Source organism: Contarinia nasturtii, unplaced genomic scaffold, assembly GCF_009176525.2.
Source record: "Contarinia nasturtii isolate CC-2019 unplaced genomic scaffold, AAFC_CNas_1.1 Cnas_scaffold_187, whole genome shotgun sequence".
Classification (NCBI taxonomy): Eukaryota; Metazoa; Arthropoda; class Insecta; order Diptera; family Cecidomyiidae; genus Contarinia; species Contarinia nasturtii.
The window spans coordinates 4,544,144-4,558,966 of NW_022197544.1; the positions used below are offsets into that span (position 1 = coordinate 4,544,144).

The 14,823-nt window shown below is 33.5% G+C and overlaps 4 protein-coding genes across 4 annotated transcripts; 1 reads left to right on the forward strand and 3 right to left on the reverse strand.

Annotated features, from left to right (window-relative positions):
- Window positions 1-1,603: 1,603 nt before the first annotated feature.
- LOC116352446 (transcription factor Dp) lies at window positions 1,604-8,112 on the reverse strand. Its single transcript, XM_031785046.1, has 10 exons — window positions 7,079-8,112; window positions 3,868-3,974; window positions 3,596-3,697; window positions 3,389-3,516; window positions 3,156-3,303; window positions 2,928-3,083; window positions 2,595-2,830; window positions 2,407-2,489; window positions 2,194-2,277; window positions 1,604-2,098 (listed from the first exon to the last, which is right to left on the reverse strand). The coding sequence occupies exons 1-10, from the start codon at window positions 7,128-7,130 to the stop codon at window positions 1,962-1,964; spliced, it is 1,233 nt and encodes a 410-aa protein (XP_031640906.1). The 5' UTR covers window positions 7,131-8,112; the 3' UTR covers window positions 1,604-1,961.
- On the reverse strand, window positions 5,642-6,550 carry LOC116352447. The gene is made up of 2 exons (XM_031785047.1): window positions 6,428-6,550; window positions 5,642-6,330 (listed from the first exon to the last, which is right to left on the reverse strand). Exons 1-2 carry the CDS (start codon window positions 6,470-6,472, stop codon window positions 5,767-5,769), a joined length of 609 nt encoding a protein of 202 aa, XP_031640907.1. The 5' UTR covers window positions 6,473-6,550; the 3' UTR covers window positions 5,642-5,766.
- Window positions 8,113-8,547: 435 nt separating the features above from the next.
- Window positions 8,548-9,906, reverse strand: LOC116352364 (PSME3-interacting protein). The gene is made up of 4 exons (XM_031784902.1): window positions 9,571-9,906; window positions 9,411-9,509; window positions 9,185-9,345; window positions 8,548-9,108 (listed from the first exon to the last, which is right to left on the reverse strand). Exons 1-4 carry the CDS (start codon window positions 9,665-9,667, stop codon window positions 8,668-8,670), a joined length of 798 nt encoding a protein of 265 aa, XP_031640762.1. The 5' UTR covers window positions 9,668-9,906; the 3' UTR covers window positions 8,548-8,667.
- Window positions 9,907-10,316: 410 nt separating this feature from the next.
- On the forward strand, window positions 10,317-14,571 carry LOC116352362 (tubulin-specific chaperone E). Its single transcript, XM_031784901.1, has 7 exons — window positions 10,317-11,409; window positions 12,219-12,319; window positions 12,667-12,855; window positions 12,952-13,128; window positions 13,295-13,922; window positions 14,018-14,093; window positions 14,162-14,571. The coding sequence occupies exons 1-7, from the start codon at window positions 11,284-11,286 to the stop codon at window positions 14,464-14,466; spliced, it is 1,602 nt and encodes a 533-aa protein (XP_031640761.1). The 5' UTR covers window positions 10,317-11,283; the 3' UTR covers window positions 14,467-14,571.
- The last annotated feature ends 252 nt before the right edge of the window (window positions 14,572-14,823 follow it).

Genomic DNA, 14,823 nt, shown 5'->3' on the forward strand with positions numbered 1-14,823 from the left:
AAATAAGAAAATCAGTGCATCACTGTCTTCTGAATGACTTCATACTTATATCTAATCTGACCTATTGATTTACTTGAGTGACCATGAAATTTCCTTCTTATTTAAATCCTTATTCAGATAAAATCTGATATAATTATATGTTTGACAAGAAAAAGAAATTAATATGAAAAAAATCAATTGTTATTTGCAACATTTTTACATATTTCATCTTATTTATTTAAATCTTCTTTACAATAATGCAAAAAAAAAATGTCAACGATGTCAACAAACGAAAATGTATATCAACAGATTTAAAAGAAGAAAAAACAAACAAACAAATAATATTAATAAAACCTTGAGAACCTTGAACACCGTCTAATTTTCAAGATTAAATCTGTCGGCTCGTCAACAAATTTCAAAAGAACAAACACATAAAAAAAATACTCGAAATTTTTATACAAGAATTTTTCTTTTATTTTCATTTTTTTTATATTTCAAGGATTTGGAAAAAAGCGAAACATCAAATAGGCATAAATGTAATGAAAGAGCAATGACTTCATGAAAATATCTCCATTCTTTTTGTTTACCTAGTTAGGTGTAAATGAATTCAAACGAAAGGTGCTATATCGACTGTCTTCAGTACGTACATTTTTGTTTTGTTTGTATTCGTCTGCGCCCATCGCCATCTTATAAATAGGGAATCATTCTCACATACCCGGGCTATGTATTATGACGTGGAAAGTGATTTTTTGCGCTATGAAACAGGCACTTTATTTTATATTTCTCATTTGGACAATCGTTCAAAGTGCTTTTTTTCATTTTTCTGTAAAACATGTTCAGCCTGAGCTTTAGAACTTTCCTCGTCAGTCATCAATACATTGAAACACATTGATTTGTGTTTTGCCATAACGAAAACAATATATGGAAAATTAATAATATTCCCTGCTCGAAAAAATGTTGTTCAATTGTTTCATTCATTTAAACAGAAGACAAATAAAAAGAGAAACAGTTTCTTTGATCTATGTTGACAGCCATTAGAAAATTGTGCGTTTTTATCGTCGCGATTTCTTGTTTTTCTCCTTCGTCATTTGTCGCCGTAACGGCCAAACGGAGGGTTTGATGATATTTTCATTGACATTTGTATTTTCTCACTCTCTCTTTCTCTTTTGCATTTGGATTTAGAAACCGATAGATTTCGCTCAACCATTTTTATTACTAATTTAGGAAGTAAAATGACTTAATTAGCATACAGTGTGTGTATGGTTTGTGTGGACACATCTCTTAGTTGGAAAACGATCTAAATGGCTTTCTTCAATGTTGCTGCTGCTTTTGTTGTTAACATCGTATCGAACGTGTGCATGTGTTCGTTTGATTAGAAATAATATTTGTTAAAAAAAAGAAGATTGTAACACAAACAAAGTATTTGCAGAAAGTTCGATTTGATTTCGATTGTCTTATCGTCATTTGTCTGCACACTTAAAAACAAAGGAAAATCCATTTTCATTTTATGGATTCAGTTTCTCTCTCTATATATATAAATCGATTTGATTGTTCTAATGGTTTTGTGTTGCTTGTTTTAGTCTCTATCTCGCATCAAAGACGAAGAAGAAAAGAAAACACATTACTCGCTTATTACTTTTAATTCACTTAAAACATAATGCAATGCTTACAAGCTAATTTTTTTTATTCTCTCTTGGTTTATTGAAGTGTTTTTTTCTCTATTTCACACTAGAATCAATGTTGCTTTCGTTTTGTTTTTCCGCTCTTCACTTCTTACTCACTATAAACATGACACACTGAATGCAATTCGACTGCATTTTGTTTTTTGCTTGTTTATTCCTTAAATGTCTGATTTCAATTCTTTTTCTTATTCTCGCTTTCGTTTTTCGTTCACATGTTATTAGGATATAATCGCATTTGCTAAAATTAAAACAAAATCTTCCGGACGTGTGATTCGAACAAACAAAACAATGATCTCTTTTTTAATCCAAATTACTATTTTCCGAATAGTTTTCATCATCATCGTACATTGTGTCGTATGGTTCGGATTTGATTGCGTCTTCCATTGAATTGAACGTATTTTCCCATTCATTTGAATCGTCTTTGCCCTTGCCATACACTTGAACGAGAAAAAGGGAAACGAAAAATTTAAGTCAGCATTTTTTTTCTATTGCACAAACTTTCAAAATGATTCTTTTTTCTTGTGTTACATACGTTCAATATATCGTTGAAATGATTTCGGCACCATTGTCTTTGCACGTTGAATATCCTCAAAGGTGCATTGGCCTTTGTCCAAACCTATAAACACGTGATATAAAAATGTGATGGTGTTAAAAATGTTTTCACCAAAATTTTGATATGGTTTCAAATTCACGGTGAGTGAGAATGGAAAAATTGAGCAAAGAAATGATAAAGATTCATATTTACCCAATAGTAGACCCATTCGTTTTAAAACTTCGATATCGTCATGAATCTCGAATTTATCGTCAAACGAAAAGAAATACTCAGATCTAATTTGAGAAGAAGAAAAGAAGATTTTATTAAAAAATTCCACGATGCAACGAAAAAATAGATAGACAATAAATCCATGTAAGAAATGTGTCTTCGTCACTCACTTGTCTTCGGATACGCTGCAATTGATTTGTGTTTTTTTGTGTGTGCTAACGGTAATGAAAGGCAATTGAATCGCTGATTTATTTGATGGCACTAGACCGCGCTCTTCAGCTTCTTTGTTGCGTGTAACTAAGCTTTTGAACGAAACCTGTTGCAAGATGAGCTCACGTAACTGTTGTTGTTTACTTTCAATGCGCTCTCTTCGCATTTCCATTTCGGCTTCTAAGGCACTACATTGCTGTTGAAATGACGAACACAATTGTAAAGTCAAGTGAATTCAAAACTTCCCCCTCTCTCTCTCCCTCGCTCTTAAATGTAATAAATTAAAATAATACCTGTGCCGAATTTGTGGGCAATCCAATCCAACGAATTTCTTTTTTGTCTTTTGAAATGATATTCATTGCCATAAGAACGTTTAAAGCATCATATACACGACGTCGAATATTTTTTTGATCATAGTTTGACGAGTCCAATGGTTGACCATTTGCCTCCTGAATAAAATAAAAAAAAAATAACAATTTTGCGGTCAAAATGATATAAAACACAAACAAAATATATATTACCTCTTCAACTAATTCATCGGCAACTTCATTGTAAGTGGTGGTACCTTTTTCTTCCACCTTTTTACAAACTTTCATTGAAAAATGACGTAAACCTTTGCCACTGCGATCGGCATTCCTTCGACGACGCATAAAACTTTGTACTGATTGACTGTAAATAAATACATAAATAAAACGATGATTCGTCTATTGAATTTACTTCTTTTATTATACATTTCATAACAATGTATACTTACGTTTCTTTTTTGATGCCATGTGAATTATTCAAAATATTTGTTTTCGAATTATTTTTGTGTGATCCCGAATTATTTCCAATTTGTACGATACGTGCGTTATTACCTTGTGAGCCCAACTTTAGAGCCGCCTTTATAAAAAAAACAAAAAACGGACACAATTTTTTTTAATCAACGATCTTTTATGTTTTCGATCTTTTTAGTGCTTACCATTTGTTGAGGCGTTACTTTAATGTCTATTCGTGTTGGTGTGGATGTAACCATACGATTTGCACCGGATGATTGTGATGTTGAAGACATACCCACTGATCGCTGCAATTATTATAGAATGTTATGTACCTTGTACTCGACTTCATAAATGAAAATCATCAAATAAATTAAGTCTAATTTTGTTAATTAGCCCAAAGATTCAATATGACTTCTAATTGATTTAAATTGGTCTTGTTTAATTGCAACCGTTAAAGCATGTGTTTAAAACAAACCTGGGCAACTACTTTTGTTGTGTCAGTCGTACGTAAACCATGCTTAGAAATCGCCTTCAATTGTTGACCTGAACTATTCGGCAGGATTTTGATGATTTGTTGTTGTCCTATGAAACAAAAATGGGTGTCATGTCATATAATATCCAAATTAAAAATGCAATTCATCATAACAATTGAAAGATACCGATTTTGGTCAGTGAAAAAAAAAATCGATCTGTAATCACGATTTGATTGATTTTGACAAATTGGCCGCAAAGAAATCCTTTTCACTTGTGATGAACGACAGACAACTTGATAATTCAATTAAATTGTTGTTGTCGTGTTGACTAACAAAAACCATACGTTGACTAATTTAGTATAAGCAGTACATCAATATAAAATCGAAACTGGCCATAATATGCAGTGTGAAATGTGCGTACAGCGATGATCAATGAAATACAGAAGAGGGAATACGAAGAACGAGCAAAAGATCGCTTCCTAAGAAACATCTGCACACACCACCGTAGTAAAAAAAACATAGTATACACGCTACCTGAACCATTATAGCAACAACAAGAAATTCAACAAATTTCAATTGTAAATGCTCAACGCACCATACCACAGCACACAAACCAACGATATAAAAAATAAAATGCACACGTATTGTTCCCCTGTGCGCGTGTGTGTGTACATCACACACCGATTTACCCATCCAAAACACTCGGATACAATGGAGGAAGAAAAGAGAAAGGTTCTAAACGGCACAGAGATAGAAAGAGTGAGAGACGACATGGAAGAGTGTGGAGAAAAGCTAAAAAAAGCAAGTATAATTTAAAAAAAAGCCTCGACAATGTAAACCATAACACTGAACACCATCTGCACGCAATGCTACGCAATGTCCAATTCAGAACTTCTCTACCATAAGTGATCTTGATGAGCCTTTTATTTACAGATGTATGTGTGTGCGTGTTCGTAGTTTTTTTTTTCGAAGAAAGAGCAAAAAATAATCCCGATGTGATCGGCAGATATGGATAAAATGGTTGATTTTTATTTTCGACTTTGTCGAACGCGAATCTAAGAGAGACTTGCCCTGAAGAATTTTGATTTTCTGGATCAATTTCTTCGGCATCAAATTTTCCATCGCACCAAATCTGCCGAAGCGAATTAACACATGTCAATCGAAAGTGAAAAGAAAAACACAATAGCAACATAGAACCCTCCTAATATTTGGTCTCCCTAGTCTTTTTTTCCCACACTTGTAATATGCAATGGCCCAAATAACAATATAATTTCGTACTTTCTCTTGACGCGTCGCAGTTTTAATGATACCAATTTTTGGTTGCCTCAAATTTGATTCGAATGTTTATGAATGGATTTTGCATCGAAATTATAATAATATTACGAATTTGACGATAAAGAATTCCGACCAAGCTGTGTAAATGCATGAAAGGCGAATATGGATAAGAACCACTTTGAAAAGTGTTGAACAATACAAATAACATGCCTAAATAAAACCATTCACTTTCGTTTTCACGCGCATACGAATATACGCTACCCAGACGTTGTTAATCTACAAGCAGATATGCGTACGAGAGACGCTTCAAAACAGAATTTTCGAAATAGAATTGAATTATATTGTTACTGCTATTGTTATTATTGCTATCCACAAACTGACACATGCAATGATCATCTTCCATTAAAAGAACAGATGTTTATTAAAGAAGGACGAATATCTTCGATTTAAGTGCGCTCAAACTTTCCTATTTAATACGAAGTCAAAATGAAGAACAGAATATCGTGTAATTTTATGCGTTATTATTAATCATTAGTTGTTTTTTTTAACAAGCATTGAAAATGTGGATTTGTGGAGTTTCATTTTTCACACATAAATGTTGTGTTGCCATTTGAATTTTTAGCTAACTAAACAAGTAACTCTTTGATGAAATCGATGATATTTTTATCACGTTTTTTAACAATAGCCCGATGTTGATTTTCAAGTTTCTGTTCGATGGCTATGATTCGATGCAGAATATTTTGAATGACCGCACTATTATCCGATTTTAGTTTGTCAATCAGTTGGTCCAGTTGCATTTTGGATCGTTTATTACAGTATTCGATGGCTTTCATCAGTTCGGTATACAATGAGCCAGTGGCATGGGCTTGATCCAAACAACGTTGCATTTGTTCGGCAATTTCTTCAACAGTAAGCTCCATTTCGATTCCCACATCACTATAACACGATGCATTTTTACATTCGTTTAATGCTTCAAGTGGTTCTTTGATCAACAGCACTTTGGTCGCATTCAATTGCTCGAAAAAACAATCAACTGACGCATTATAGAATTCATCATTTTTGTACGTTGACAATGAATTCAAAACAAATATAAAATATTGCGTTCGATTTGCTGAATCGGTTTTGTTGTTGTTGGCGTCAGTGGTGGTCGCATCAATTTCAACAGCATTGACAATATGCGTGCTCTGCAACTGATTTCGAGAATGAAAATGAGTGTGGTGGCGTTTTTTTTAAAACACAAAGTATGATTGAGAGAAACTAGAAATCGATTTGAACAGATCAACAAACCAATTTTGCAATGCTGACGATGAAAACCATCAAAAGATAATCCATTTATTGAAAACTCTTCAGCAACTAACTGTGTTGCAACTCTGAATTACTAAAAACGAAGTAGAAATTTGTCGACGTTTCACTGACAACTGAAAATGTGTCATTTTTCCATAGGGACTCATTGAGTTCGAAATTCTAATAGATATCGGAATGTCAATTCACAAAAGTAAACAACGTTTTTTCTAATTGTATTTTAATGTAAACGAACAATTGCTGGAATAAAATTGTGAATGACGATGAAATAGCAAAAGTGTGTACATTATTCAAGTTCATGTGTACGATGTGGTATGTCAAATGCTTCGCAAGAAGAAAACGAAAACGAGTGGAAAATCAGAAAAGCATTTTAATGACAGTTGAATTTTGTCGACTTTAATTAAAGACGACCAGGAATTTGTACAAAAAAAAAAGAACCAAACAATTGAATGAAAAACGAGGTTCAACAGCCGGCCAAATTATCGAAGTCACTTGATTGATTTAATTTCCATAATAATTAGTTGTGTTATTCTAACCCTACGATTCGAAGTGAATGACCATTTTTTTGTGTTTCAATCAAATCGTTACGACCGAAGTAAATTAAAAAGAAGCAAAGAAAAACTGTTGCACCCTTACCATTGGCGTCATGGATAAGAACGTTGACGGCATTATTTTGTGATTGAGCCATTTTAGTTGGATTGTTCGGTAACAAGTGATGATGCCAAATGAAAATAAAATGAATACAAAATCACACACTTAAACTTCACTCTGTGTCTCTCTGTTTTTTATAATTCTGTTCTTGCTGTCAGCGATTTATTTTTAGTAAATTATTTTTTTTCTCTGTTCTCTCTTTGTCTTGCGAAAAATCAAAAGAAAACGCCGTAAATTAATGAAAATATAAACACTTTCTTCAACCGGTTTTCGTCTTAAAACTTATGTCATAAGTCTGTTAGTGTTCGATGATAAATAATTTGAGTGATCTGTTCAAAGGCATGAGTTTTGTGACCTATTCGTATATGTATACATCACAATTGAACAATTCGACACTGTTTATTTTCTCGTAGAAATGATGACCATCTATTATCTGATTTTATTTATTTCCGATATTTTGCTATCAAGACATTTTTTTTTATATCGTCGGATGTTGTGATGCTCAACAGTTTTTCACTTAACATTCACATCGAATGGTGTTCATGTCTATGCCATATACGAGCAGCTCCATGGAAATGTCTGTGCAAATAATTTTATTAAAAATCACATAAACTTCACAATTCATATGCACTAAATTCAAATTTAATAAATTTTATGAATAAAATGTGTGAATTATTCGTTGATTTGATGGAAATAAAAAATTTCTTGCAATAACTACAAACACCAAATGAGTCAAAATGGCGATTTTTAAAATCAAACTATTAATGTCGAGCCACAATTTAATCGATAAAAATGTTGCGTTCACATTTATCGATTCAGTTGAAATTAACACCAATTTAAACACGACAAATTTATATATCGCTGTGGAAAATTTGATGGTAAAATTTTAATGATAAGATTCGTAAAATAGTCACTAAATTATTGTATCATGAAACAATTTTTCACTGATGTATCGTTCAAATTGCCTAGCGTATTCACGTTCACTTCAACTTCTATGCGTTGTATGTGTTCTTGCTAGATTTGAAAGCAAGCGAAAAAAATACTCAGAGCGGCATTTAACGTTTGACAGCTGATTATTTTTTACCAAAGGCGCCAAATACAACAAGCAGTTTTCACTGCAGATGTCGTTACTGGATCCATTGTTTTGGATCTTTTTTTGTTTATACTTTCAACGAAATATGATATTGAATTTGAATCAACATTTTGATTTTGTACAAAATTTATGTTTTATTTTCGATTGACATTTTTTTTTGTTTGATTTAAAAGAATTCAACAAATTTGTGAACCAATTTAAATCTGAATAATTATGATAGTTTCGATATTATTATATCGTTCAGTTTGTGTATGCCTTAATTTTGTACTGCAGATGGCAGTTTGATAGTTGTGAAGTAAAATGTTTTTTTTTTTTAAGAAAAGAATACCGTAGAGTGGCTAAATAATATGATGGATTGAAATGCATTTTTCACACTGTCGATTTCTCGATCCGCTTATTTATTTAAATGTGCTTATAAGATATTGTGTAATTTAACAACTCAGATATTTTTTGAATGCATTAAAATGCCACCTTAATGATACTATTCGTCGCAGCTATCATCATGGTTCTTCTTCACTTTGCGGCCGATCCAATCGAAATCGCTGAAATCGTAATCATCATCGGTGTCTGTGCTTTTTTCAGAGTCGCTCGAATCATTATATCTCCCAATGCCGGGCAGTATGCCAACACATTTCAATGCACCTTTATTATGAACGCTCAAATCAATCGTATTGCTTGTGCTAGTCGAATTTTCGCTTTGGCCAGTATTTTGATTGCCATTTGTTTCAACCGATGACGTGGTGTTATCATTTGTTTTGTTCACTTTTGCCGGTACAACTTCATCTTTTGATGGTTGTTTGCCGTCAATGTCATCTGTAGCCGCACGTTTTCTTACTGCGCCAGCTAAAATTGATTTTTGGGACTGTCTTGCCGGTGGTTTCGGTGTTTTTGGCTTTGAAATGGCCGATTCTATACTTATTTTCTGTTGTAATAAAATAAACTCAATGATCAATTTGAAAATCAAGGACGTAGTTTACTAATTTAAGACAATATTATACCTTGTCAATTGTTTGCTCTTGAAGCGAAGCGACACGCTGTCGAAATTCCGATAATTCATTTTTCTCTTGGATTTGTTGACGTTTTTCTGCTTCCATTTTCGCTTTATCGACTATATCTAAGAAATTAATCTCATCGTCGTCTAATCCACGAATCAAGTTTTCTGAAAAGAAACACCATAATCAAACCACCTAACAAACGAATCAGAATTTTTGTGTAAACACTTACTAAGTTTGTGTGTTTCCTCAAATTCAAGGTCCTTTTTGTCACGTTGCTCTTTGAGACGTTCGTAAAGTGAACGACCATCATAGGGCTCTTCGGGTCTTTCTACAATTTAAATCCAAATTTTATTGAAGAAAAAAAAAAGAATCAGTAACTATGTACTAACCCATGGGTTCATCTGGTTGTCGCACTTTCTCCCATTCTTCTTGACGCTTTTTGCGTGCTTCAGCAACCTCGGATTCTGTGACAAAACCGGAACTCATTTTTATGTCTCTTAGTCAGATTTAAGACTCAAAATGTACGGAAAAAAAATCTATTTGTTTGCAGCAAATAGTTTGTCTTCGAACATTTATTTCTTCTTTTTTTCACAAAGTAAAACTGTCACTGTCAATGATGTTGAAATGTCAATGTTATCATTGAATTTTTTTTTTAATTAAATCATAAAACACCAAATTGATGATTTTATGCGGAATCGATTTTTATTTTGTTCAATTAAAATTATGCGTAGAAAATTTGATTTGGACTTTAAAATTTTAAAAATTACAAACAACGTATATAGAATGACGTGCTTTGAAGATCATAGCTCGTGTGTGTATCTTTTTTAAAACGTTCAATTCCACCGAATTCCACACAAATGAGAACGTTCATGAATTTAATTCGATGTGAGTGTATGTGTGTTGAATGTATATATTTTCGTTGGTTATTCCAGTTTCCATATGAACGAATTATATATACAGAGAGAGAGTGAGCGAGCAAGAATGATTGAGTAAAAGGATAGACGAGCATAAGAGATGGTGGTACGCGACAGTATCCATGTACAAATTGGTACGAATGGAAACCACAACGAAATGTATTTATGTTATGTTTATGTTTGTATTGGTTTATGTCGAGACAAGCGATGACACATTTTTTTTATTATTTGCTAAATTCAAATGTGACAAGTTACGCGCTTGCATAGAATCGCACCGAAAATAATAATAAGAAGAAGAAGTTGAAATAGAAAAAAAACAGCGGAGTCAGAATCAGTCATCGCTCTACCAAACAAAGTGGTGTGTTTTGCGTGTGTGTGACATTTTGTCTTGTTTTATTTTCTATATCCTATACATATAAATATAATCGGTTGCAGTGCAGAAAGTGATTCCTGGAACCATCCAAGTGCACTTGTGTAATGCATTCAATTGAGGTATTCAACGAACGAGACCACAATTTTAGTATTCGACGAGCATCAGAATTTGAAGTACGCGACAACAATATTTCGAGTACCACATGTGAACTGCAAGCACATTTTTCGTCTACCTGTCGTTAGGATCACAAGCAAAACGGTGAAAATAAAGGCACACACGACGAAATAGATCAACCGATTCGTACGTCGACAATAACAACGTTATGTGATTTGGCGAATAAACAGATCCATCGATTTTCAAACCGTTTACGCACAACCAACAAATAGTGAACGTCTGGCACTTTGTTTATTCAACACTTTTTTTTGTATTTTTCGTTAAGTGCCCGTCTCGTCGCAGAATTCTCTCGAAACCAGTCTCTACTATTTCCAGAGTTCTTTTTCTTTGTTTTGAAATGTAAGAAAAATAAACCTTTCGAATTTTCCAACACATTTTTTTCGAAACTGCACGTAAAGTCTATTGGATTTCAATCAAACATTCAAATTGCACCGATATTTCATCAAATGCCTTAAATTGAAATTCGAACCAAGGAAAAGTGAGCGAAAAAGAAATTTGTCAAATAATTTATTTGAGGAACATCGATTGTACGAACAAATTGAATAAACAAGCATTTAGCAAAAAAGCAAAAAGTGCACAGGTGCACGGAAACTTTCTCCGAATATCAACAATACACCCACACAAATTGGAATCCTTTAAGTATGGTTGGTCGTTGTTCGCATTGCTGCAACCTCATGAATAATCGAGTCGACGTTAGCGATTTAGAAGTTGGAGCCCGGATTCGGGTCGGCGATAATGATTTGGCCACTATAAAATACATCGGGAAGGTGAGCACGAAAAAAAAAAAAACAATTTCAGTTTTTATGTAAATATCGTTATGTTTTTCTGTTCGTTGACTGGCCATTGTCTGAAAATTTGAATAAATAAATAATAAAAAAGGTGAAAAAAAATTCAGCCAGACAATGAAACTTTCTTTTGAAGAAAGTGAAAACAGTCGATACACACAGACTGCGTTAATGTGTATACAAGTTTTGGCATAGATAATAAATTGACAGAATCGTTTCTGGGTCATGCTCGGAATTGTGAGTCAACACTTTTCTCCGAGTCATTTCACATAATCAAAGAAGATGGAAAATATTTGAGAAAAATACGTCATGTTTTACGTTTATTCAATGCGTCATTCAAACAATACAGTATGCATCATTAAATGCTATTCAGTGATTTTGGCGCAAATATTTGTTACAGTTCCAAAAACTACTGATCATCAGTTTGGATTAAAATCATGCATCATGATTATATCATATTCCTGTGTTTTCGCCAAAATATTCTTTCGCTCTTTTACACACACACCCTCTCTCTCTCTTTCTCCATTTTTCCATCTAATTGAATGAACATTTCTTGTGATGACCTAAAAACAAACTATTTTTTCCACTCTTATTTATTTCGTCTCTCGATTCTGCAGTGGTAAAATGCTTGATCTAATTTTGATGTTATATTTTCTGTAGTTGTTGTTATTGTTGATAATGATTATATCGTTTGGTATCCGTTTTTCTTTTTCATCATTTTTCGGTACATATTTACATGGCTGTGTGTCTGTGATATTATTTGGACGATACACAAATGGCCACGAATGTAGGTCGACGGTCACGCAGGCTTATATATTGGCGTTGAATGGGATAATCCAGAACGTGGCAAGCACAATGGAACTGTTGATGGTGTTAAGTACTTCGAAACTAGGTAAATCTTCATATTCCATTCTCCTGTGACCTCTTTATCGTTCTCTCGTTCTCACTCACACTCTCGCTTTTCACATATGTACTGCATATATACAGTTCGAATTGTAATTTTAAAATTACATTTTTGGATGCTTGTTACTTACATAAAGCACTGACAAAACAGTTTGCTGCATATATGCATTATGTAAATAAATTGTTATTTATTCCATGATAGTCGTCATAGACTGCATAACACTAACTGTGAATAACAAATAGTCCTCACGCTGGAAGACACGCCATGTCATTGTTATTTTATATTTGAATCTTTTTTTCTCTCTCTTGATTTATGTATCATATTAAATACACCAGTTATCCAACATCTGGGTCAATGATACGACCTGGAAAAATTGCTGAATTTGAGAATGTGCGTACGGCCATCGAATGTCGATATATGTTTGAAGCGATTTTGGATAATGAACTATTGAAAGCCACTCAACGTCAACTTAAAGCATCACTTTTTGAGTTTGTTAGCGACAATAGGGTACAAGACAAAGAAAGGTATGTAAAAGAAGAATTCTCGTGTGAATCTTTCCGATAAATTCAATTCCATGTGATTATATATTAATTATGTCTGTTTTGCTTTATGGATTTCAGTCATCGCAAGGAATTGACAACAGTTTCGCTTCCAAATTCCAATATAAATAGTGCTGGTGATTTATTGCCATTTGCCAATTTGCTTGTGCTTGATTTGAGTGCATCTCTCATACCAACATGGAATGTTCTAGCCGATATTGTGAAGCAATTGCCAAAATTGGAGCACTTGGATTTGACGTGAGTAGAAAATAAAACATGATGCACACACACACACACACACGTCACTGTGTAATCAAAACGCAAGACCAATGAAATACAATTGCTATTATACATTGAACTTTGCACTTATTATTATTGCTTTTTCAATTTGTTATTTGCATGCGATTTTCCATTGACGATGAAGGCGAAACCGATTGCGGCTACCAACCGAGGAGGAAATAATCGAGCTTGAAAAGTACTTCCGCCACTTGAAGAACATAAATTTGCGTCGATGTAACTTACGACAATGGTCGAATGTCATGCACATTGCACGTCTATGGCCAGATATTGAGCAATTGTCAATTGCAGAGAATTCTATAAGTTTCCTTCAACAGCCGGATACCACGCAAATTTTTCGCAATTTGAAATTTCTCGATTTAAAGGGCAATCCATTGAATTACTTTAATGAAGTGGTTAAATTGGGCAACATTAAAACACTGCAAACGCTCTATTGCATTGCCACACACATTGAAACGATTCAATTGCCCGATTGCGCATGGGATGAATATTTGGAAATTTTCCCAAACCTTGAAGAGTTGAATTTGAACGATAATCATTTAATTAATCAAGCAATGATATTTAACGAATTAGATAAACTTCCATCTCTTTCGAATCTATCGATTACCATAAGCGATAACATTGGCTATGAGGAAACATTCACGTGCGCAATTGGCCAAATCGGTAAATTGACAATATTGAATAAGAAATTGATAAACGCAGGCGAACGACGTGGTGCTGAATATGACATATGGAAACGGTACAGTGTTGAATGGGTCCGTATCAAGCTAAAATCAATTAAAAATTACTATTCCCATTACATGTTTATTCATTTCCATTAATTCCGTTTTCCTTTTCTGATTCACTCCAGGTCCGAAGTAAGGAAAACAATGAACTACGCGCAAATCTATTGAAGCGATGCCGAGTTTATCCAAAACTTATCGAAAGTATGTATATTCGAATGAAATGAGTGATTTTTTTAAATGTTGATACAATATTTTTCCATCTCTTGCAGAATATGGCCAGCCGGATGATATTGTATCAATTGCACCAAAAGTGTCGAATTTTGTCACACTCAAACTAATCAACGGGAACACACACCAGGCAACTATTAAACGAATCTCACGTAATATAACGGTCTTGACACTTCAACAATTGGTTGCAAAATTATTGGGCGATCAAAAATCAAATCAAAAGGCAGCGGTTTTGAAATACGTTGACAATGAAAATAATATCGTCGTTGACATGGATAGTTTGAACAAAACATTAGACTATTATTCGATCCAAGATGGAAACAGCGTGATCGCTGAATGGAAATGAATTCTATACAATGGATTAAGTAATCGCGGGGAAAAGACTTGTAACCTTTTTTGTGATGTATTTAAATTCCTCAATAAAAGAAAAACAAAATATTCGTTCAATTAATTTGGTCGCATTTTTGAATCAAACATATAGATTTTTAACTTTGCCAGAGAAGAACTATTTGAGCCTCTTAAGAAATCAAATGAAATTCGGTAAGCCATGAGCATCTCCTAGAATTTTGGAATTGACTCAAGTCAGATGTTTGGATCTTGAACTTAAATCGTATCGCACAGAAAGAATTGTTAATGTAGCTGTGAAAAATGACAAACCCAGAAATTTTACTTTGGCGCCATGACTCAAATTCAAAATTCCAGC

What these genes read in the sequence shown, in the direction of transcription:
- LOC116352447 (XM_031785047.1), bottom strand. Translation starts at nt 6,472, where the DNA reads ATGGATTATCTTTTGATGGTTTTCATCGTCAGCATTGCAAAATTG. An exon ending in TCGTCAGCATTGCAAAATTG is followed by an intron (nt 6,331 to 6,427) that starts GTTTGTTGATCT and finishes TCTCGAAATCAG; the next exon opens with TTGCAGAGCACGCATATTGT.
- LOC116352446 (XM_031785046.1), bottom strand. Translation starts at nt 7,130, where the DNA reads ATGGCTCAATCACAAAATAATGCCGTCAACGTTCTTATCCATGACGCC. An exon ending in TCTTATCCATGACGCCAATG is followed by an intron (nt 3,975 to 7,078) that starts GTAAGGGTGCAA and finishes TTTGTTTCATAG; the next exon opens with GACAACAACAAATCATCAAA. An exon ending in CCGATGAATTAGTTGAAGAG is followed by an intron (nt 3,084 to 3,155) that starts GTAATATATATT and finishes TATTTTATTCAG; the next exon opens with GAGGCAAATGGTCAACCATT.
- LOC116352362 (XM_031784901.1), top strand. Translation starts at nt 11,284, where the DNA reads ATGGTTGGTCGTTGTTCGCATTGCTGCAACCTCATGAATAATCGAGTC. An exon ending in CTATAAAATACATCGGGAAG is followed by an intron (nt 11,410 to 12,218) that starts GTGAGCACGAAA and finishes CCACGAATGTAG; the next exon opens with GTCGACGGTCACGCAGGCTT. An exon ending in TTGGAGCACTTGGATTTGAC is followed by an intron (nt 13,129 to 13,294) that starts GTGAGTAGAAAA and finishes TTGACGATGAAG; the next exon opens with GCGAAACCGATTGCGGCTAC.
- LOC116352364 (XM_031784902.1), bottom strand. Translation starts at nt 9,667, where the DNA reads ATGAGTTCCGGTTTTGTCACAGAATCCGAGGTTGCTGAAGCACGCAAA. An exon ending in ACAACCAGATGAACCCATGG is followed by an intron (nt 9,510 to 9,570) that starts GTTAGTACATAG and finishes TTTAAATTGTAG; the next exon opens with AAAGACCCGAAGAGCCCTAT. An exon ending in TGAGGAAACACACAAACTTA is followed by an intron (nt 9,346 to 9,410) that starts GTAAGTGTTTAC and finishes GTTTCTTTTCAG; the next exon opens with AAAACTTGATTCGTGGATTA.